We start from the raw sequence: 22297 nt of genomic DNA, 5'->3' as shown, positions 1-22297 counted from the left end.
TATTTGTTTTAAACGAGACGATTTAGAAATGGACAATGGGAAATGCATTGGGTTGGACAGAGGGTGTAACACGAAACATGACGTAACCACTACACCTCCCTATAATACCCACGCTTGGCGGCGCTTCGGGCCCTTTCGTCAATGGGGGATTGGCCCTACACCTCAGGTAGGGTGTCCTGTTTCTTTTGGGGATCGAGTTGTAGTGGTCATCTAGCCATCCAAACAGAGTGTTTTCAGATGCAGACTTCAAACGAAGTGGTAGAAGAAAATTCCCAGAATACTTTGCGAATTGAGGCAGTGTAACATGGAAAATGGCTAATATGCGGGGAAAGAAGTAGTATAAACTTCTTCACAAATAGTCATGCTTTTGATGACACTGCATTGTATCAAACGTTTACTAGTGTAGATGCATGTAATCGGATCATTATGTCAAGCATTTCAGAAAAAACACTATTCCCAATGTCAATAGAGTAAACAACAATTTGTGAGTGTTTAGTTATGTAAATTGTCTCTACATCTGGGAAAAACAGAGGCCATACTCTTTGGGTCAAACGCCAACCTAAAGAAATCCCAGGGTTTTAAAATTAGAGTAGGTGAAAACATAATTGAGGATAAAGAGGAGGTCACCTACCTGGGCTTTATTTTAAATAACAAACTTTCTAACGAAAAAATGGCACAAAAAGTTATTACTAAGGTCAATCAAAAAACCAAATTTTTATTTAGAATTTCCTCGTTCATAAATAGGAACGCTCTGAGGACCCTAGCTGGAGCCCTCATCCAATGTCACTTTGACTATGCTTGCACTTCATGGTACAGCAACATATCAAAACAAATGAAGACAAAGCTCCAGACCTCCCAAAACAAACTAGTGAGACTCCTGCACAACCTTCACTTTAGGACTCACCTAACGCCAGCCCACTTTAGCAGGCTGGGATGGCTTAGGGTTGAAGAAAGAGTACACCAGCTTAAAATGCTACTGGTTTTTAAAGTACTAAAAGAAACGGTCCCCAAGTACCTAGTCAATTATTTTAATAAAGTAGGAGATGTCCACAAACACGCCACAAGAGGAAGCCCCACGGACCTGGTCCCGCCGAGAGTCAGGACATGCATGGGGAAAGATGCATTTTTTTACTCGGCTACGGTAATGTGGAATGCCCTGCCAACATTTATAAAACTCCTGAACTCCCCTCTCGGATTTAAATCCGCCCTAAAAACATGGCTCAGCAGCAACTCAAATTGGTCTTAAAATGTTTTTTTTTATCTCTTTTATCATAACTTGGCTTTTATTTCTTTTATCATGAGTTGCTTTTAAGGGTTTGTGGATTTTCTTTTCTTTTAACATTAGTTAACTGTATGAGTTGTCAGGTTAGGTGTTTTTATAATTTTTTTTTTAGAATGCGTCCTGTCAGTGTACATGTCCATTTGTGTTTCTGTGCCTTTTTATGTTCCATGTATGGACCACAATGGAAACAAGCCTTGGCTTTATTGTGTTTTATCCATTTTTGACCTGCGTTATTGACACTGTTATTGTCTTGTCTTTTAAAATGTTTTTTTTTGTCATACGATTTGTGTCAAAATAAAGTATTCAATTCAAAAAATTCAAATGTAAATGTTCAGTGTATGAATCTTGAGAAATAATCCAGCAGCAGATTTTCTGCACTTTTGTATAGCACCTTTCATACAGAAACTGCAGCGCAAAGTGCTTCACAACAGAAAAAAGACAGGCATAAAATGAGCACATAAAGTGCAGACATAAAATCACTCAGTCACAGTTTTTCACATTAGGATCTAACATCCCAACAGGCCACATTGTTTATGGTTTGATTCAGTTTTAAATAGACAATAATAAAAATACAGAGTAAAATTGTCCAATGCAAAAAAATTGTAGAATAGAATAGATCAAATACTTTTTTTACAGTGCAATAAAATAGTTCTGGATTACTGTTCAACAGTTCAAAGTCGTCTTTACCTTCTCTGTTTGGTATCCATAGTTTAAAACTTGACAGTCTTCCCTCCTGTTTGATAGGGTCCTACTAATCACCCCAAAGTACCAGAAAATACCCCAAAATACCCCAAAGTATACCCCAAAATACCCCAAAGTATACCCCAAAGTACCATAAAATACCCCAAATTACCCCAAAATACCCCAAAGTATACCCCAAAATACCCAAAAGTACCCTAAAATACCCCAAAATACCCCAAAATACCCCAAAGTACCAGAATATACCCCAAAATACCCCCAAAGTACCCCAAAATACCCCAAAGTATACCCCAAAATACCCCCAAAGTACCAGAAAATACCATAAAATACCCCAAAATACCCCAAAGTACCCTAAAAGACCCCAAAATACCCCAAAGTATACCCCAAAATACCCCCAAAGTACCAGAAAAGACCCCGAAAGACCCCAAAATACCCCAAAGTATACCCCAAAATACCCCCAAAGTACCAGAAAATACCCCAAAATACCCCAAAGTACCCCGAAATACCCCAAAGTACCCTGAAATACCCCAAAATACCCTAAAATACCCCAAAGTATACCCCAAAGTACCAGAAAATGCCCCAAAATACCCCAAAATACCCTAAAATACCCCAAAGTATACCCCAAAGTACCCCAAAGTACACTCCAAAATACCAGAAAATACCCCAAAGTACCCCAAAATACCCCAAAGTACCCCAAAGTATACCCCAAAATACCTGCAGCGCAAAGTGCTTCACAACAGAAAAAAGACAGGCATAAAATGAGCACATAAAGTGCAGACATAAAATCACTCAGTCACAGTTTTTCACATTAGGATCTAACATCCCAACAGGCCACATTGTTTATGGTTTGATTCAGAAAATACCCCAAAGTACCCCAAAATACCCCAAAGTACCCCAAAGTATACCCCAAAATACCAGAAAATACCCCAAAGTAACCCGAAATACCCCAAAGTACCCTAAAATACCCCAAAGTACCAGAAAATACCCCAAAGTACCCCAAAATTCCCCAAAGTACCCTAAAATACCCCAAAGTACCCCAAAATACCCCAAAGTATACCCCAGAATACCCCAAAGTACCAGGAAATACCCCAAAATACCCCAAAGTACCCCACAATACCCTAAAATACCCCAAGGTATACCCCAAAGTACCAGGAAATACCCTAAAATACCCCAAAATACCCTAAAATACCCCAAAGTACCAGAGAATACCCCAAAGTACCCTAAAATACCCCAAAGTATACCCCAAAGTACCAGAAAATACCCCAAAGTACCATAAAATACCCCAAAGTACCCCAAAATACCCCAAAGTATACCCCAAAATACCCCCAAAGTACCCCAAAATACCCTAAAATACCCCCAAATACCCCAAAATACCCCAAATTACCCTAAAATACCCCAAAGTATACCCCAAAATACCCTAAAATACCCCAAAGTACCAGAAAATACCCCAAAGTACCCCAAAATACCCCAAAGTACCCCAAAGTATACCCCAAAATACCAGAAAATACCCCAAAGTACCCCAAAATACCCCAAAGTACCCCAAAATACCCCAAAGTATAACCCAAAATACCCCACAGTACCCCAAAATACCCCAAAGTACCCCAAAATACCCCAAAGTATACCCCAAAGTGCCTGGAAATATACCACCAAAGTACCACAAAATACCTAAAATGAAAAACTATAGAGGCCATAGAGTCTTTGTTTCCTGAAGCAAGTAATATTTTGTGTTCAAAACATATTCGGGATAATGTGAAACATTATCTAACACATAAAGTGGGAATGGACGCAAAAAAGAGAGCAGTACTTGAGAATAAGCTGTTCCATAATGCTAATTCTCTTACCTACTGTAAAAACGAGTATGACTTTTGTGAAAAGGTACTTGAACTTGAAACAAATATAGAATCAAATTGCCCAGAGTTCACTACATATGTCTCTAAGTTAATACCTACATTGAAAAAGAAAATAATGGAGACAAAGAACAGAAAGAAATGGATTCCTGATAATTGGACAAATAATAATTGTGAAGCAATGAATCATGTAATTAAGCTGGCTACTAATTGGAAACCACAAAAGTTACCAGATCTGATATTAAAACTCCAACAAATTTCTCAACTTCAAAATATAGATGTGCGCAGATGCCTTCATGGCCAAGGTAATTATACTTTAAAGCCAGAATTTAAAAGATATGAGGTCCCCAATGTCATATGGGACACTATAACTAAAGATGAGCAGAATGAGCTATATTTAAAGTTCTTGAAAGTTAAGATGGTACCTAAGGCTAAAACAATAGAATCAAATGATGGTCAGTTGAGCATTCCAGTGGTACCCCAGCTAGCCAAAAAGCCTGGCCAAAAAAGAACGGCAAAAAATGAGAGAACAACTTCAAAAAGAAGAAAATGCATGCTCATAAGCGATTTGATTTTTTTTTTTTTTTTTTTTTATATATGTTTTTTTTTAAGATGACACAGAATTTTTTATTTATTTTGTATTTAACCAGGAAGTCCCATTGAGATACAAGATCTCTTTTGCAAGGGAGACCTGGCCAAGATGACAGCAATAACATTTGCAATATATCAGACAGCAATAATGTGCGGTACATCACACAAGAACATAATAAAAGTGCATATATACAATATACAATACATGTAAACACAAAACAGAATAGTCTACATATTCATAATAGTAAAAGTGTATGACAGTAAAATACAGGGTAATACAGTAATTGAGCAGTTTTGCAGTTGGGACCCGACTACAGAAAGCAGCGATTTTTTTTTAGGAAGTTATGTAATACAGATTTAAATTTGTTGAGAGAGACCATGGTATCTAAGTGGATATGGTATTGTAGCCCATTCCATGCCCAAGGTGTGAAGCTTGAAAAAGCTGTTCTTCCTAGTTCAGTGTGTATTCTCGTTTTTTAAGTAGCCATCTTGTGGACCTGAATGTAATGTAATGACACAGTTAGAATGTCCTGTTATGTTGTCATGTATAGCCTATAGTTGTCTCTTTTCTTCCGTCCTTACTGGAATTTGTTCAAAAATGTTATACTGTTCTGTTATTATTGTTGTTGATGTTGTTTTGTTATTGTTGAACATTTAAAATAAAATTGATAAAAAAAAATGTATACTGTTTGTTCAGTGTTCAATACAGATGTTATTACATTTGGAGATTATAATATATTAAAATAAACATTTGTTTTGAAAATATGTGGTACTTTGGGAATGGGAAATGGACTCCACATATAGCACTTTCCTACCTGCACAAAGAGCTTTATAATTGCCTCTCCTTCACCAATTCACACATGCACTCACAGAGCAATGGCAGGCAGATGCCATGCAAGGTGCTAGCCTGCTTATTGGGAGTCATTTGGGGTTCAGTGTCTTGAAGGACACTTCGGCATGTGAACAGAAGGAGCTGGGATTCAAACCACTGACCAAACCATTGACCATATGATCATTAGTTGACCTGCTCTACCCCTGAGCCAGTATTTTGTGGTACATTGGGGTATACTTTGGGGAACTTTGAGGTTCTTTGGGGTATTTCGTGATACTTTGTGGTATTTTAGGGTATACTTTATGGTATTTTGGGGTACTTTGGGGTATTTTGGGGTATTTTCTGGTACTTTGGGGTATACTTTGGGGTATTTTAGGGTACTTTGGGGTATTTTGGGGTACTTTGGGGTATTTTCTGGTACTTTGGGGTATACTTTGGGGTATTTTAGGGTACTTTGGGGTATTTTGGGGTACTTTGGGGTATTTTGGGGTATTTTCTGCTACTTTGGGGTATACTTTGGGGTATTTTGGGGTATTTTAGGGTATTTCGGGGTACTTTGGGGTATTTTATGGTAATTTTCTGGTACTTTGGGGTATTTTAGGGTTATTTGGGGGTATTTTGGGGTACTTTGGGGTATTTTGGGGTATTTTAGGGTACTTTGGGGTATTTTCTGGTACTTTGGGGTATACTTTGGTGTATTTTAGGGTACTTTGGGGTATTTTGGGGTACTTTGGGGTATTTTGGGGTATTTTCTGCTACTTTGGGGTATACTTTGGGGTATTTTGGGGTATTTTAGGGTACTTTGGGGTATTTCGGGGTACTTTGGGGTATTTTATGGTAATTTTCTGGTACTTTGGGGGTATTTTAGGGTTATTTTGGGGTATTTTGGGGTACTTTGGGGTATTTTGGGGTATTTTAGGGTACTTTGGGGTATTTTCTGGTACTTTGGGATATACTTTGGTGTATTTTAGGGTATTTTGGGGTATTTTGGGGTACTTTGGGGTATTTTGGGGTATTTCCTGGTACTTTGGGGTATACTTTGGGGGTATTTTGGGGTATTTTGGGGTATTTTAGGGTACTTTGGGGTATTTTGGGGTACTTTGGGGTATTTTCTGGTACTTTGGGGTATTTTGGGGTACTTTGGGGTATTTTGGGGTACTTTGGGGTATTTTGGGGTATTTTCTGGTACTTTGGGGTATACTTTGGGGTATTTTGGGGTACTTTGGGGTATTTTCTGGTACTTTGGGGTATACTTTGGGGTATTTTGGGGTATTTTCTGGTACTTTGGGGTGTATTTTGGGGTATTTTAAGGTATTTTAGGGTACTTTGGGGTATTTTGGGGTACTTTGGGGGTATTTTCTGGTACTTTGGGGTATTTTAGGGTATTCTGGGGTATTTTAGGGTACTTTGGGGTACTTTGGGGTATTTTCTGGTACTTTGGGGTATACTTTGGTGTATTTTAGGGGATCTTGGGGGATTCTGGGGGATTTTAGGGTACTTTGGGGTATTTTCTGGTACTTTGGGGTATTTTGGGGGTATTTTCTGCTACTTTGGGGTATACTTTGGGGTATTTTGGGGTATTTTAGGGTACTTTGGGGTATTTCGGGGTACTTTGGGGTATTTTATGGTAATTTTCTGGTACTTTGGGGGTATTTTAGGGTTATTTTGGGGTATTTTGGGGTACTTTGGGGTATTTTGGGGTATTTTAGGGTACTTTGGGGTATTTTCTGGTACTTTGGGATATACTTTGGTGTATTTTAGGGTATTTTGGGGTATTTTGGGGTACTTTGGGGTATTTTGGGGTATTTCCTGGTACTTTGGGGTATACTTTGGGGGTATTTTGGGGTATTTTGGGGTATTTTAGGGTACTTTGGGGTATTTTGGGGTACTTTGGGGTATTTTCTGGTACTTTGGGGTATTTTGGGGTACTTTGGGGTATTTTGGGGTACTTTGGGGTATTTTGGGGTATTTTCTGGTACTTTGGGGTATACTTTGGGGTATTTTGGGGTACTTTGGGGTATTTTCTGGTACTTTGGGGTATACTTTGGGGTATTTTGGGGTATTTTCTGGTACTTTGGGGTGTATTTTGGGGTATTTTAAGGTATTTTAGGGTACTTTGGGGTATTTTGGGGTACTTTGGGGGTATTTTCTGGTACTTTGGGGTATTTTAGGGTATTCTGGGGTATTTTAGGGTACTTTGGGGTACTTTGGGGTATTTTCTGGTACTTTGGGGTATACTTTGGTGTATTTTAGGGGATCTTGGGGGATTCTGGGGGATTTTAGGGTACTTTGGGGTATTTTCTGGTACTTTGGGGTATTTTGGGGGTATTTTAGGGTACTTTGGGGGTATTTTGGGGTACTTTGGGGTATTTTAGGGTATTTTAGGGTACTTTGGGGTATTTTGGGGTACTTTGGGGGTATTTTCTGGTACTTTGGGGTATACTTTGGGGTATTTTAGGGTATTCTGGAATATTCTGGGGTATTTTAGGGTACTTTGGGGTATTTTGGGGTACTTTGGGGTATTTTCTGGTACTTTGGGGTATACTTTGGTGTATTTTAGGGGATTTTGGGGGATTTTGGGGTATTTTAGGGTACTTTGGGGTATTTTCTGGTACTTTGGGGTATACTTTGGGGTATTTTGGGGTATTTTAGGGTACTTTGGGGTACTTTGGGGTATTTTGGGGTATTTTCTGGTACGTTGGGGTATACTTTGGGGTATTTTAGGGTATTTTGGGGTATTTTGGGGTACTTTGGGGTATTTTGGGGTATTTTAGGGTACTTTGGGGTATTTTGGGGTATTTTCTGGTACTTTGGGGTGTTTTGGGGTATACTTTGGGGTATTTTGGGGTACTTTGGGGTATTTTGGGGTATTTTAGGGTACTTTGGGGTATTTTAGGGTACTTTGGGGTATTTTCTGGTACTTTGGGGTATACTTTGGGGTATTTTAGGGTATTTTGGGGTATTTTGGGGTATTTTAGGGTACTTTGGGGTATTTTGGGGTATTTTCTGGTACTTTGGGGTATTTTGGGGTATACTTTGGGGTACTTTGGGGTATTTTGGGGTATTTTCTGGTACTTTGGGGTATTTTGGGGTACTTTGGGGTATTTTCTGGTACTTTGGGGTATTTTGGGGTAAACTTTGGGGTATTTTGGGGTACTTTGGGGTATTTTGGGGTATTTTAGGGTATTTTGGGGTATACTTTGGGGTATTTTGGGGTATACTTTGGGTATTTTGGGGTACTTTGGGGTATTTCCTGGTACTTTGGGGTGATTAGTAGGACCCGTTTGGGGTACCTACTTTGACCCTTCGAACCTCCCACCCAGGGAAAACCTCCCTCTCAGGGTGCAGTTCCCTCTCTTAGGGTGCAGTTTTAGGCCTGGGTCCTACACAGTTTTAAAGCCTGACAGTCTCTTGTTTGATTTGATTGATTGATTGATTGAAAACTTTATTAACAGATTGCAGAATGGGTACAGGGTACAGTACAGTACAGCTCAATACATACAATTGTTAAGGGGATGCAGACCAGAGAAAGACTTTCGTCTTGTTTACATCAGGGTCCCCCATTTTCAATTCATCATAACATATATGACACACACGACATACAGATAGACAGTACTGCTACATCTATACATTTATGACATACCAGATATGCAAATATAGTACTGTTTGTGATACAAAAAGAGTCCAGAAAAGAGAGTATATACATTTGACGTAGAAACTGTACATTGGAGGAGGTTGGGTAGGTGGGGAGGGGGGAACTGTACATTGGAGGTGGTTGGGTGGGTGGGGTGGGGGGGGTTGGGTAGGGGGTGGGTGGGGGACACTGTACACTGTACATTGGAATATTGACAAAGCCATACTTGGTAATTTACTGTACATTGGAGGGGGTTGGGTTAGGACATTTGCAGGGGCCAGTTTCGAATTGCAGTCTCCCGTAGGTGTTCTTTTGAGAGTGCTTTTGAAAGTGGGTAGTGATTCACATTCCTTTACAGCTTTGGGTAGGGCGTTCCACATTGATGTGGCATAATTGCGAAACGTGTTTAGTCCCTTGTTTGAGCCGAATCTGGGTTTAACATGATTTGTGGAGCTCCCTCTGGTGTTGTGATCGTGGTATTCACTGACCTTTGGGAAGTATTTTGACATGTACATGGGTACCTTGGTTGTGTAGTGTATCTTGTAGACCAGGCCCATTGCAAGTTGCTGTACTCTGTCATCTACTCTAAGCCATCCTAGGTTGTCAAAGTGGGCAGGGGTGAGGTGGGTTCTAGGAGTCAGGTCAAGCAGTAGTCGGACCAGTTTGTTTTGAGATGTTTGTAATTTTGTTTTTAGTGCCTTTGAGGTGCTTTGGTACCATGAGGTGCAAGCATAGTCGTAGTACCCTTGAATGAGTGCTCCTGCCAGAGTCTTCAGGGTATTCTTGTTTACCAGAGAGGAGATCTGGTACAAGAATCGAGTTCGTTGGTTGACTTTTTTTATTACATTGGATGCCATTTTGTCACCCAGGTAGGTAATTTCATCTTTCCTTGTGACAATATTGTCACCCATTGTAACTGAGAAGCCATCGGTCTTGCTGAGTTTGTTATTTGAACCGAAGAGAATGGCCTCTGTTTTGCCCATAGTTTGTTATCGGCGAGCCATATGCAGATTTTGCCTAGTTCCGAGCTGAGGGTTTTTTCAACCTGTAACTTGTTCTTGTCAGAGACCAGCAGGGCTGAGTCGTCCGCAAACAGGAACAAGTTGCAGTCACAAGCTGACAACATGTCATTTGCATAAATTAGGAACAGTAGCGGTCCTAGTATGCTTCCTTGTGGAACACCACAGCTCACTGGGAGGGAGTACCGTTTACCTCCACCATCTGTTCTCTCCCCTCCAGGTAGGATTGTATCCAGCTCACTGATAGACTATCAAAACCAATTGCTTTTAGCTTGTCAATCAGAATGGTGTGATTGACAGTGCCGATGGCCTTTTGTAAGTCCAGCATGACCATGCCGCAGTATACCCACACAGTTTAATACCTGACAGTTTTGAACCTGTAATAAAAAGCAATAGACAGAGTAAAATAATACAGTGCAATAAATAAATAGTAGAATAGAATAGATAGTAAAATTATGCACCAGTGCAGTGCAATACAATAGAATGGACAATAGAATGGACAGAGTAAAATAGTGCTACAGTACAATCAACAGCGGAGTGTATTAGAAGCCTATGGTGAAGAGGTAGGTTTTTAGCTTATGTCTGAAAATATTAAGAGATCTAGCTTCCCTAATGTCCATAGGTAGCGTGTTCCATAACTTTGGTGCATAGTTTGCAAAGGCTGCATCCCCGATTTCCCTTAGACTGTGGCTTGGAACCTTCAATAGACCAGTAGTAGATGATCGCAATGTTCTAGGAGGCACATAGTTGACTAGAGAATTTGCAATGTAGCTTGGTCCTGTTCCATTTAGTGCTTTGTATATAAGGAGGAGGACCTTGAAATCAATTCTAAATGTTACCGGAAGCCAGTGTAGGTTAGCTAATACTGGACTGATGTGGTCTCTCCTCTTGGTTCTAGCCTAGCTGCCGAGTTTTGAATGAGTTGGAGTCGTTCTGTGGTTTTTTTTGGGTGGCCGGTGAGGAGTGCATTACAGTAGTCAAGTCGGCTTGAGATAAAGGCATGGATCAGTTTTTCAGCATCTTTTTGATTTATAAATGGCCGTACCTTAGCTATGTTTCTAAGGTGGAAAAAATATGTTTTTGTCACCTTGTTGATGTGTGATTTAAAGCTTAGGTCTGAGTCTATTATAACACCAATACTTGTAACTTCGGGTTTGATCCAAGGAGTAAGTGCCCCATATTGCTCTGTAACATATCTCTTTTTGCTATAGGATCGACTAGTGGGATTTCAGTTTTGCCCTCATTTGATTTTAGGAAGTTGTTCGTCATCCATTTGTTTATTGCTAAGAGACAGGCGGAAATGGAGTTAATAGCTGTGTGATCATTTGGTTCAGCGGAGATGTACAATTGTGTGTCATCTGTGTAACTATGGAAACATACATTGTGTTTTCTAATGATGTCTCCGAGTGGCAGCATGTATAGTGAGAATAATAATGGACCAAGGCAGCTCCCTAGGTTTCTCAGAAGAATGATCTCCAAGCCTGACGTAATATTTTCTCCCTTTTATATATGTTCTGAACCAGTTTAATATATAGTCAGAAAGACCAACTAACTTTTCTAGATGATTTATTAGGATATCATTGGTCGATCGTGCGCTTAGATCTAATAGGATGAGAATTGAGGTCACTAATCATTTTTGTAAGAGCAGTTCTGTATCGTTAGTGGCTTAGCTTGGCTTCGCCTTCTGCACTATCTCGCGTACGTGCACGCGTACTGAATAAACCACAAATGTACCTCTAATACCAGTATTAGTCTGACCACACCCCTCATCAGCTTACCTTCATAAGCAGGTGTGTGGTCACCTGCTCTCCTCCTTCTCGCTTTCACCACAAGGAAGAGGTGCCTCGGTAGATCCCCACACTTGACACCATGATGGAAGAAATTGGATTAGGAACAGCTTGGGAAACAAGGATACGTTGACATCATATCTTTATTTTCTCTCTCACTATTTTCGAGAAAATACGGCGATATTGTCTTCGTACTGGAGTGTCTAGAAGATGATGATCATTCTACAAACCCTCCACCGGTTTTCGTATTGGGAGCACGCCGCTGCATGCTTCTCAACTGCAGTTCCTTGCTGTGTTTGTTGGGGTGAAACCTGTCAGGCCACAGCTGAACTGTCGGACATGCCGCTGTTGTGAGGAGCGGTGCGTTCCAGGTTGGGTGAGTAGTGTTTGCTGGCGGGCTCCACTTGTCTGTTAGTGCTATGGGGGCTACTAGACAAAGTTTATGGAAACCGGCCCCAGGCTAGGGTCCTTTGTTTAGCCGTCTAGGCGACAGAAGGCCTTGGTCTGGCGACCATTATAGTTTTAACTAGTGGGCCGCGACCATTGACACTGGTGATCCCTGTGTGTTCTGGACGAGTGGATTCTCTCTGTCACCGTGTTAAGACCCCATCTTTCATATCCAAATGAGAGTATTCCTTCACGAGGGGATATGTGCATGTAATGTGCGATAGCGGCAGATTCATGTTCAAAGTCAGCTATACAGGCCAGTTGGTACTGTGCTGATTCCGCCGGACGTGTTAATGTCGCCGTTGTGAAGCGGTGTTGACGTCTTGTTTTCTCTTTTCTCTTAAAAAGTGAGGAGGGTTCAGAACGGCGGCCTGTCTGGGTGAGTGTTATGTCATTGTTTACATGTTCATAGCTTACGGTTAGCCGGTCGGTGGCCTGGCGCGGGGTAGCTTAGGCTTCTCGCGCGCCGCCGGGAGCTCGCTCCTGATCGCGTGCGTCGTAGGTCGGCGTCTCGCGAGCGGAAGCGATAGCACCAGAACGGTTGGAGCAGCCGTTAGCTTGATGCTATTCTGTTGAACGTGCTTTGATTTTTAACATGTTTTACACTCTTGACCACGACGTCATCTTTGACAGGGGATGTTCGTCAACCCTGCCTGAGCCTAGACGGGGATTGCGTCAACAAAGAGGGCTGTGTTCTACGGTGGCTTATGACTGCACTTCGCTGATCTGCGTTCCGGGCAGGTACGGGGTTGGCCAGACCCTCATAACACGTCTTCTGGTTTTACCTTGCTAAATGTATTGTGAATGACGGTGTTTTTTCCCAAAACGTGTGTTGTTGCAATGCATTTGAGATACGTTGCGGGTTGTGTGTGAGCTGTTTTTGTCACTGGCAGTAGCTTCTCCGTGCAGGTCGTGATGTATTGATCTGGTTGTTGTGTGAGAAACATCATGGTGTTTATGTGTACCGTGTACTCACTACTAAGGCAACTAACCTATGAAGCTATGCTTGGTGACGAGTGAGTAAAAGAATGTTCTTTCTCAGACTGTAATGACAATGAACAGTGAGTTCACACATTAACAGGTTTTCCTGTTTTAACTGGCCGTGTTGAGGGTAAAATAGGAGGATTGTGTTTTTCCCCCCCCGGTTCCCTGGGGACTTTATCACCTCCTATCAGACATGTTGTGCATTAATTGTGTCTTTTGTGTGGTAGGGATACGATGTAACTCTCAGCTTGATTGCTGAGGTTGTGCTAAATCTGCTGGAGAAACTTATTTCCTAAAGGGAAATTGGTTTGGTTGCTGTCGTGTGCTTAGCAAGGCCTGTGGTCGATACTAATCAAGAATGATGTATTCTCTCATTGTGATGATGATGGGTTGTGTGTGTCATGTGACCTACAACTGGGTTGTACTGGCCACAGAAGCACATGTGTATGTTGGACCGGGGTTCTTAGAGCCCTCTCTATTCTGTGTTTTTCCTTAGTAAAAATCAGATAGCAGGTTAGCTCGTGCGCTGTGTGGAGCTGTGAAACGCTTCATAGAGCTGACTATGACTGTGTCATATTCTCTTTTTGTCGTTACGTCGTATCATGGGTGTGGGGTCGTAAAGGGGTGAACTGGTAACCTTTCCTCTCCCCATTGTTCTGTCGGTCAGGGGTACACCCCCTGTCCTTCAAGGTTCCCGTCACGTGGCGGTTCGGCACGTTACGGGGGGGGGGGGGGGGGGGGGGGGGAGGGAGTTCCTGGTCCCACGGCCTGGTATATTGGGCGTGTGCACCGCAGGAATTCCCCCGCCATAGAGTACGTCACCGTGCGCGTCTCTGTTGGTAGGACTTCCGTGTGCTGTTCAGGTCCATGTGATGGATCTGTTTTCAGGGGGGGTGGTCAGGGCTCCTCCTCACCAAGCGCCTACTCAGGCCTTCTGTGAGTTCGGACTCCTTCTTCCATGTGATCCATGTGAGGAAGCCTCCATCAGAGTACAGAGCCTTCCTCCTCAGATTGTCAAAGTGAGTGGACCCTCTAGAAGGGTCCTTTTCTATTGTATGTATATTCGATTCAATTCGTTTATTGAGTGTGTATGGGTTCGGTGCCTCTTCCCCGGAGGCCCTAAAACCAGTTTTTTACATGGCTCAAGGTGCAATATATTCTTTTCAATCTGTACAGCTCGCGTGGGAAGTCTCTCTGGGGATCCCCGTCTCTTTCCTATGGGAGGGTGGTGGGATGTAAAAATGTGAACATTTTTTACCCCGGCTGTGTAGACTGGGATACATACTGTTGATGCTTCCTTCTTTCTATTCCAGAAGTGTTGGAGTTAGGGAGTGTCACACCCCTCTTGTCGTTCCCCTGGGCGCCTTGGGGATTCAATGGCAGGTCTAAATAGCCTGTTCATTGATGGGGGTGTGTCCCGACGCACGTATAGTGCTAGCTCGCTGTAAACAGGCGATTGACTGGCACGCCTTAGTTGCTTGTGGTTGAAACAGCGTTTTTATAAAGCAACTGAGATGGGGGTTTTTCCTCTTCCGGCGACCACATCCCATGACCTGGGTGGGTTGTCGACGGATCCTCGTTCATGTCTGGGGGATGATGACGGGATGGATCTGAACATATGTAGTGGGGTCTCACGCCCTTGGGGTGGGCCACCAGGCGCGGTTCGTCCCGACGTCTGGGTGGCGCCTTCTTTTCATGTTAAGATCAACACGCATATCTGCCCTTTTCCTGGGGCATGTCGGCGTGGTTAGGGCACGGGACTGGTTCTGGTCACGCTGGTCCAGATCAGTTGAACCCGTTGTCCGCCGGGGATGCAGATCTGCTGTTCTGGTACCCTGAGGGACTTGGGCTTTTTTCAGGGGGAAAAATGCCAGGTCGGTCTGGGTGTCACAGGGTTAAGCGCTATGGAGACCCTGGTTGGGTATGTTTTTTACTCAGCACTGTCGTCATGGCTTACAGCCATGCCATTCTGTACGCGCTCGATCTCGTCGGATCTCGGCCGCTACACAGGTTGGTCCTGGTTAGTACTTGGTTGGGAGACCGCCGGGGAATACCAGGTACGGTGTGCTTAGGGGCTGGTTCTCCATTGTTTTTCGCTCCTCTCTCACGCATGGCGAAGAGGGGCCTGTGGGGGTGGTTTTTTGACCTCCTCTGGTGACCCTGTGCTTCCCGTACCGCCAGGCCCGGTCCGAAGTGATGTTTGCGACCCGTAGGCCTGGGTTAACCCTTTTTGGAAACTGAAACACTTGTACTGCGGTATAGCCGGTGTATACCCGCAGGTGTGTTTTGGAGTTTTTTCTTGAGGGGTTATAGGAACAACCACCGCATTGGGTAACACCGAGGTGGTTGGTTCCCTGGTGTGTTGGAGCAGTGTCAACTCCCGGGTTCACCGGTTGAGGGTGCCCCTGCACGTTCATGACGTCTGCCAATCGTGTCAGCCTTCTCTGCCTCGACCCCTCTGGGTGGGGGTTGTTAAATGGAGGCTTGGTCATGCAACACCGCCAGCTTACGCTCCTTCCGCCGGGGCGGCTGTGTTCAGCTGTCCCCTCTGGCGCCTGTCTCGTCCGCAGTCTCCAGGCTAGGGTTAACAGCCTGTTGCCTGGTTTTTCCCCGGTGCGCTGCCTGCTTCCGTTGGTTAACCTTTTTTGTGTGCTTACGGCCATGCTGACTGCCTATTCTGCAGGGTCAGTGTGCCAGGCGGTGTACTATTGGGGGGACGGGGCCCGCTCGGCTTACTGGCCTGGTTGGTTCCGCCTGGGAATACCAGGTGCAGTAACTGAGGGGCCTTTGTCCGAATACGCTGGCGATGTGGGGGGCGGGGCACTACGTGCCCACCTGGTGGGGTCTTGATGCTGGCATCATGGACTTCTCCGGGCCCCCATTCCAGGGAGTCCAGTCCTTTTGGTGGGTCTGGGTCTTCCTTCGTGCTCCGCTGCTACGGCCTTGCCACGGGGTTGGGTTTGCCCTTGACCCCGTGATTCTGGGGGCAGTAACGAGGTTGTTCCTCCGTTCGTTCCCGGGTGGCATGCGGGTTGTGCGTGTGTGTAGTCGTGGGTCAAGCCACGGTCTGCTCACCCTGTGCGTTGAGTTGCTTGAGTGCCTCTTCGCACGGTCGGGTCCGTCGCCCTCCCGTGACGTCCCTAATAGGGGGGCTACCCTCCATTAGGGGGGGTCGGGGGGGCTCGGCCCTCCCTGTTCTGATGGTTTTGGGGGGCTGTCAGCGGGGTGTATTTGTCAGCCAAGTGGCTCCGCTTGGCCTCCCTTGTGCAGAAGGCGAAGCCAAGCTAAGCCACTAACGATACAGAACGTTAGGTTATGACTATAACCAAGTTCTGTTAGTTAGGGGCGATGCTTGGCTTCGGACGGCCGCTGCAGCCCTTGACCTCACCTTGTGGTGAAAGCTTGGGAAGGAGGAGAGCAGGTGACCACACACCTGCTTATGAAGGTAAGCTGATGAGGGGTGTGGTCAGACTAATACTGGTATTAGAGGTACATTTGTGGTTTATTCAGTACGCGTGCACGTACGCGAGATAGTGCAGAAGGCGAAGCCAAGCATCGCCCCTAACTAACAGAACTTGGTTATAGTCATAACCTAACGTTTCAGTGCTATGGTGCGTTCTGAAGCCTGATTGAAATTCCTCCATGATGTTGTTTTCTTTGAGAAAGGAGTTTATTTGTATTGAGACCATTTTTTCAAGTATCTTGCTGATGAATGGGAGGTTGGATATCGGCCTATAGTTGGTTAGTATTGTCAATTATCTCTTGTTCTGTCCTGCTAAATTGGTCAGATTTGTCACTATAATAGTCAATAATGGTAGCAAGCAACATGCTTTTAAAAATGTAAAGTACTATAGTACTATAATAATCAGGAAACTCCCCAGGAAACCAGGCAACAATAAAATTACAAGAAGAAAACGAGGAACAATTTACACAGTATATAAATATAAAACAGCTGTGGGAGTGACTATTGTATTTGCTTGCCAATACATACTGTATATCTGTGATCATTCTCTTAACCATGATGTAATCTTCATCACTGTTTGTTATCTGTTAGCAATATATTTAGCAATTGGTTACACGTTAGGTGTTACATTTCTTTCTCCCATTTATTTATGTGCATATATTTACGTATGTACATATTTTTTTTATAAATTCAAGAATACTTTTGTAATTTTCAAAATGTTTGAAAATTCCACATTGAGATAATAAAGCCATTTATGGTTCAAACAAGTCTTGTTTGTGAGCATTAATGAATGAACAAAATAATTAAATAATCAAATTCCTGAGACATATAAACGTATTAATATTTAAATTCAGGAGACAAAACTGTTACTGTTGTACAATAGGTTTTATTAAATACGATACTAGTATACAAATAACAAAAAAAAACAATAAAAAGCAGCATCAGTGAATCACAGGAGAAAATGCTGTCAAAGGACTTAGTGTAAGCTACTGATGATGTAACAAGAGGTGTCCCATTTCCTAGGTGAAGATTTCAACTGCTACCCTTTGTAATTCCGTTTGGACTGCCACTGTACCCAGTCGAGGACACTCCAAAACTAGGGGTTGGGCCAAGGGAAGGGTTTTTCCTGACTTTTCAAGTCACATGACCAGTCCACAAGACTTCAGAACTAAATTGTTTCCAGATCTGCATCCCTATTATAACATACTTAATGCATACAACTCCAGTAGGCAACTCCTACACTGAGAAGCATGGGCCCTGAACTGATCCCAAATGAGTAAGTTAGCTAGCCAGAACATTACCCAGTAAGTTAGCTAGCCAGAACATTACCCAGTAAGTTAGCTAGCCAGAACATTACCCAGTATGTTAGCTAGCTAGAACATTACCCAGTAAGTTAGCTAGCCAGAACATTACCCAGTAAGTTAGCTAGCTAGAACATTACCCAGTAAGTTAGCTAGCCAGAACATTACCCACTATGTTAGCTAGCCAGAACATTCCCCACTATGTTAGCTAGCCAGGACATTACCCACTATGTTAGCTAGCCAGGACATTACCCAGCTTACACACACACACACACACACACCCACACACATATACACATGCACACGTACACACAAACACACACACACACCTACACACACACACACGCGCTCGCACACACGCACACACACACACACACACTATTATCAAGTCAGACCACTGTAACATGAATGTGCCATAACAACGGATACAGTAGGCCTACATTACATTGTATAGTAAATTATGATATAAATGATATAATTGTGCTCTCTGTTACCTCAGAGCATTATAGACTAGTTTATCGTTGGTCTCATCGAATCAAAGATTATTTATTTCCATTTAGCTCAGTAGACACATGTATTGTACTATTATGCTATGTTACTGTAAGGAATTGAAGGGGGATTTGTGGTTTGAAATGAATCACATTTTCATGATTAAGTGAATGTAAGCGATTTGTTTTGTCTTATGGACTCTTAGAATAATAACCATAATTATCTAACAGATGCCAATAATCCTCCAATACCTACCCCACTAGTCCTCCAAATATCTCTGTCACATAGGAATAGTCTCCCCCTGATTTGGGGATGGTGACGCCAAGCTCAGCATAGCACATGGATCCCAGGGCACAGATGCCTCCTCCCAGGACCCACACGATGAGCGACAGACCCACCGACCCTGCATGTTCCAGAACCCCCTTGGGAGAGATGAAGATACCGGAGCCGATGATGTTGCCTGGGGAGCAGAAGAGACAATTCATTGATTTCAACTTTCACTGTTGTTTCCTCAATTCAGTTACCAAAACATCTTAACATTGAGATTATCTTTCTCCACTGGCCTGCTGCAGAATAAAGACTTTTCTGGGAAACCATTATTGATCTTCAACCTATACTGCAGTACAAAGGCAAATACCAGTAACTGCACGAGCGGTCAATCTGAGAAGAAAATACTTAAAGTCCTGATACATGAGTCATATTTCTACTACTCTGGCTGTTTGCCATGTGGAGCAAAGGCTCCACCATGTTTCCTACCACCGTGGAATTCAGCTGGTCTGTCTCCTGCTCGGGGCCAGTGAGATGTTTGCTGGTGCCGGCTCTCCCAGGATCTGTTTTACCACAAGGTCACATGGGCCAGTCGATCATAGCATAGTATAATATGAGATCGAGAGGATGGCAAAACCCATCTTGGCAAAACCCATCACTACTGGTTGCCTGGCCCGTCAGACCCATGGAACGTACGCAAGCTAACTCTCCGTGGGTACATTCCATGGGCCTGACGTGTCACAGGCTACTTACTTGGCAACTTGTTGAGTACCTCAGATTTCAGAGGAACAATGTTGTCAAATTCTATCTCAAGATGTTAAGTTGGTGTTTTGTACATTCATAGTTTAAAAACAGCAGAGACGTTCAGATGATATACTGTATCACGTTTTGGATTGACTTTACAACTGCAGATCCATGGGCCGTCCAAAAACGTTCAAAACAGAGTTACTGTATATGGTTCATAATCTTGAGGGTTAAAATAATGATCTCCTGGGATTAGTCTGGAGATAGTGAGTGAAACTTTGTTATCCCTTGTTGACACTGTAAGGGAATGCATGCTTGCCTGACTAAATTGGCCAAAACACCCTCAGATGATGAGAAAAGTCAAAACTCCTGCATGAGCTGTTTTGCTAGTTTTAGAAGAAAGTTAAAGGTTTGAAGATGAGGTCAGCCCGCTGTAAACATTTTGCTTGACAGAAATCCCGCTACGCACGCCATCAGAGCTCCCCCATTTGGAAAACAACTGGTTAAATGTATTCTAATGACACACGAGGGAAAGAGGAGCCCTGAACAGTAGATTTGCCACTGTCAGATTTCATTCCAGAGGTCCTGGTGAGAGGCGAAGCGGTTACATAACGTGTGTGTTGTGTTTTGTGTTTGAGCCGTCGCAAATTGTGGCATCACTGGGCCTGAATGGATGACTTGACCACAGAACAAGCGGAGCGCAGGAGTCCTCCTGACCTCTCACCCTCAACTACATCAGCTGTGGAATAATCTTCTAATCATTACTTGGATTAATCATTAATTTCACATTGATTCGAATAATTGACTAAATCAGGAAATCCATTATATAAAAAGCTCTTAAATAGCTACAGTACAGTACCTAAGAGAACGCTGAGAATAATCAGACAAAAAGCGAATCAAAAAACATATTATCATGAATGATGAATTGATGAAAATATGCTTGCTTAATTCTTTGTTTTCCGAAATGAAATACAACAGTGCAGCATTTTCATTGAGTGGCCTTATGAATCGTTTGGCCTTCACACCAACGGCAGCAGACAGAAATAGACTGGTTGGATTTGACACGCAAATAAAAAGTCAGATCTTGACGACCAGCCCAAAGAAACAGCGTCAAGTATGAAAGTATTTCCTACTAGCATAGGAAAGTTAATGTTATCTTAAGGTGTGACATCAATTTCATTGACCTTGGCTGAAAGATAAACTGCTAGCAACGATAAGGTTAAAGCAGCACCACCACTGCTTTGCCAGCAAAGAGACCATGACAATGTAGCCTACCTAGCAGAAATGTTGGTAAAACTAACTTCATAATATTTTTGGGATAGTGTTCATATCTATCGATGTTCAAAGACTGAGCCATGAAGACGAATTAAGTAACTTTTCATATTGAAAATATTTTAGACTAGTACACGACTACACAACGAAAAAAACGTTTTTTCTTAGCCTACATAGAACATTACGTGGTGAGCATTCTTTGATTAGTGTGTAATTTACCTATCTCAAGCCCCGCCCTCTTTTCTTGATCCTCCAATCATAACTGTTGCTTCACACTCCAATTCAGAGCTGTCTCTATGCCTGTACGTCACAGCCTCTGAAACACATCTGCCCGTTGCTGTTGTGTGGCAGTGAAAGGGTTAACCTTCTGTCTATTGTTGCAGTGAAAGGGTTAACCGTTTGGTAGTACGGCAGTGAAAGGGTTAAATTAGTTTCAAAGAAGCCTATAATGCTGAATTGGATGTATCACTAATAATGAAGAAATAAGCTTGTCACTGAGTTATGCAGTGATGTAGTTATCAGAAAAGTAAACAGTCAATAGTGCTATGTCTTTTCTGCATAAAGAAACCGTATCTTTATGGCTGCATTCAAGGTCACACAAGGCTGCACAGACGTCGTGAAATGCAATTATTTAACTTTTTTCAACGTATTTTCGGTTATTATTTATAAAATGTATAGGAAATGTGTGAGAAACAATAATATAACATTGTTTATTGAATATGTTAAGGGAAAATAATATGAGTAAAGGTAGCACCGGTTAGTTTACTTCCTTTGGGCAGAGACGTTTGACAGTGGAACGTCATCCAACTCAAGTTCAAGTTTCAAGTTTGTTTATTATTTTTCACATATGAAATACATGTACTTTACGGTGAAATGCTTGGTTCTGTATGAGCCCCTGGGTGTGCTTCATACAGTAAAAAGGTAAGTAAAAAAGTAAGTGAAAGAGGGATATACAATATACAATACAATATACAATCTAAAGTACAACCTAAGTACAATCTAAGTACAATGAGTAAAAATTTGTAAAAATGCAGACAATGAGGTACAAAACTTTAAGGTAAGGTGCAATGCAAATGCGGTATGAATGTAGTGCAAATCTCTATAGATAGATAAATATAATGTAGTGTTAAAGTGTCTAAAGTGAGTGATAAGGTGAGTGTTTGTTTGTTTGTTTGTTTATGATGCTGAATTTTTGCGTCGATGCGTCGTATTAAAAAATAAATAAAAATAAAATATATATATATTTTTTTGCACTACCTATGCTTGTGAAAGTGGCTTCTCAGCTCTGGTCCAGCTGAAGACAAAGCAGAGGAACAGATTGTACATTGAGCATGACCTCAGAGTTGCTTTGTCTACCATCACCCCAGACTTTGAGACTCTTGTCAGGAGCAAACAACATCCCCAGTTATCCCATTAGTTCCCTGGGATGTTAACACTTTGATCGCCATGGTTAAATTCATAATTTACCATCCCTAGCCAGCTCTATTTGTCTATGGAGAAGTTCCCCTTCTTTGCAGGGCTATAACTTTTTTAATTGTATTGCTAAATTGACATTATTATGGCCCATTCAATGTCCTATATCTATTGTTTAGGGTGTAGCAACGTTATACTTTTTCATTCACATATTCATACTAAAATA

General features: G+C 42.5%; 1 protein-coding gene across 1 annotated transcript in view; it reads right to left on the bottom strand.

The window, feature by feature from the left end:
- The window catches only part of slc7a10a (solute carrier family 7 member 10a), a 91315-nt gene that overhangs the window by 61839 nt on the left and 7179 nt on the right, over positions 1–22297 (bottom strand). Inside the window, exon 2 of the mRNA XM_084337733.1 lies at positions 18631–18835. Coding sequence (XP_084193859.1) covers positions 18631–18835 — 205 coding nt within the window. The remainder of the gene's footprint in view (positions 1–18630; positions 18836–22297) is intronic.

This window comes from Notolepis coatsorum (assembly GCF_963971535.1).
Source record: "Notolepis coatsorum genome assembly, chromosome: 20".
Classification (NCBI taxonomy): Eukaryota; Metazoa; Chordata; class Actinopteri; order Aulopiformes; family Paralepididae; genus Notolepis; species Notolepis coatsorum.
The sequence above is the reverse complement of the archived record's forward strand: the minus strand, read 5'-3'. Positions and strand labels throughout refer to the sequence as shown.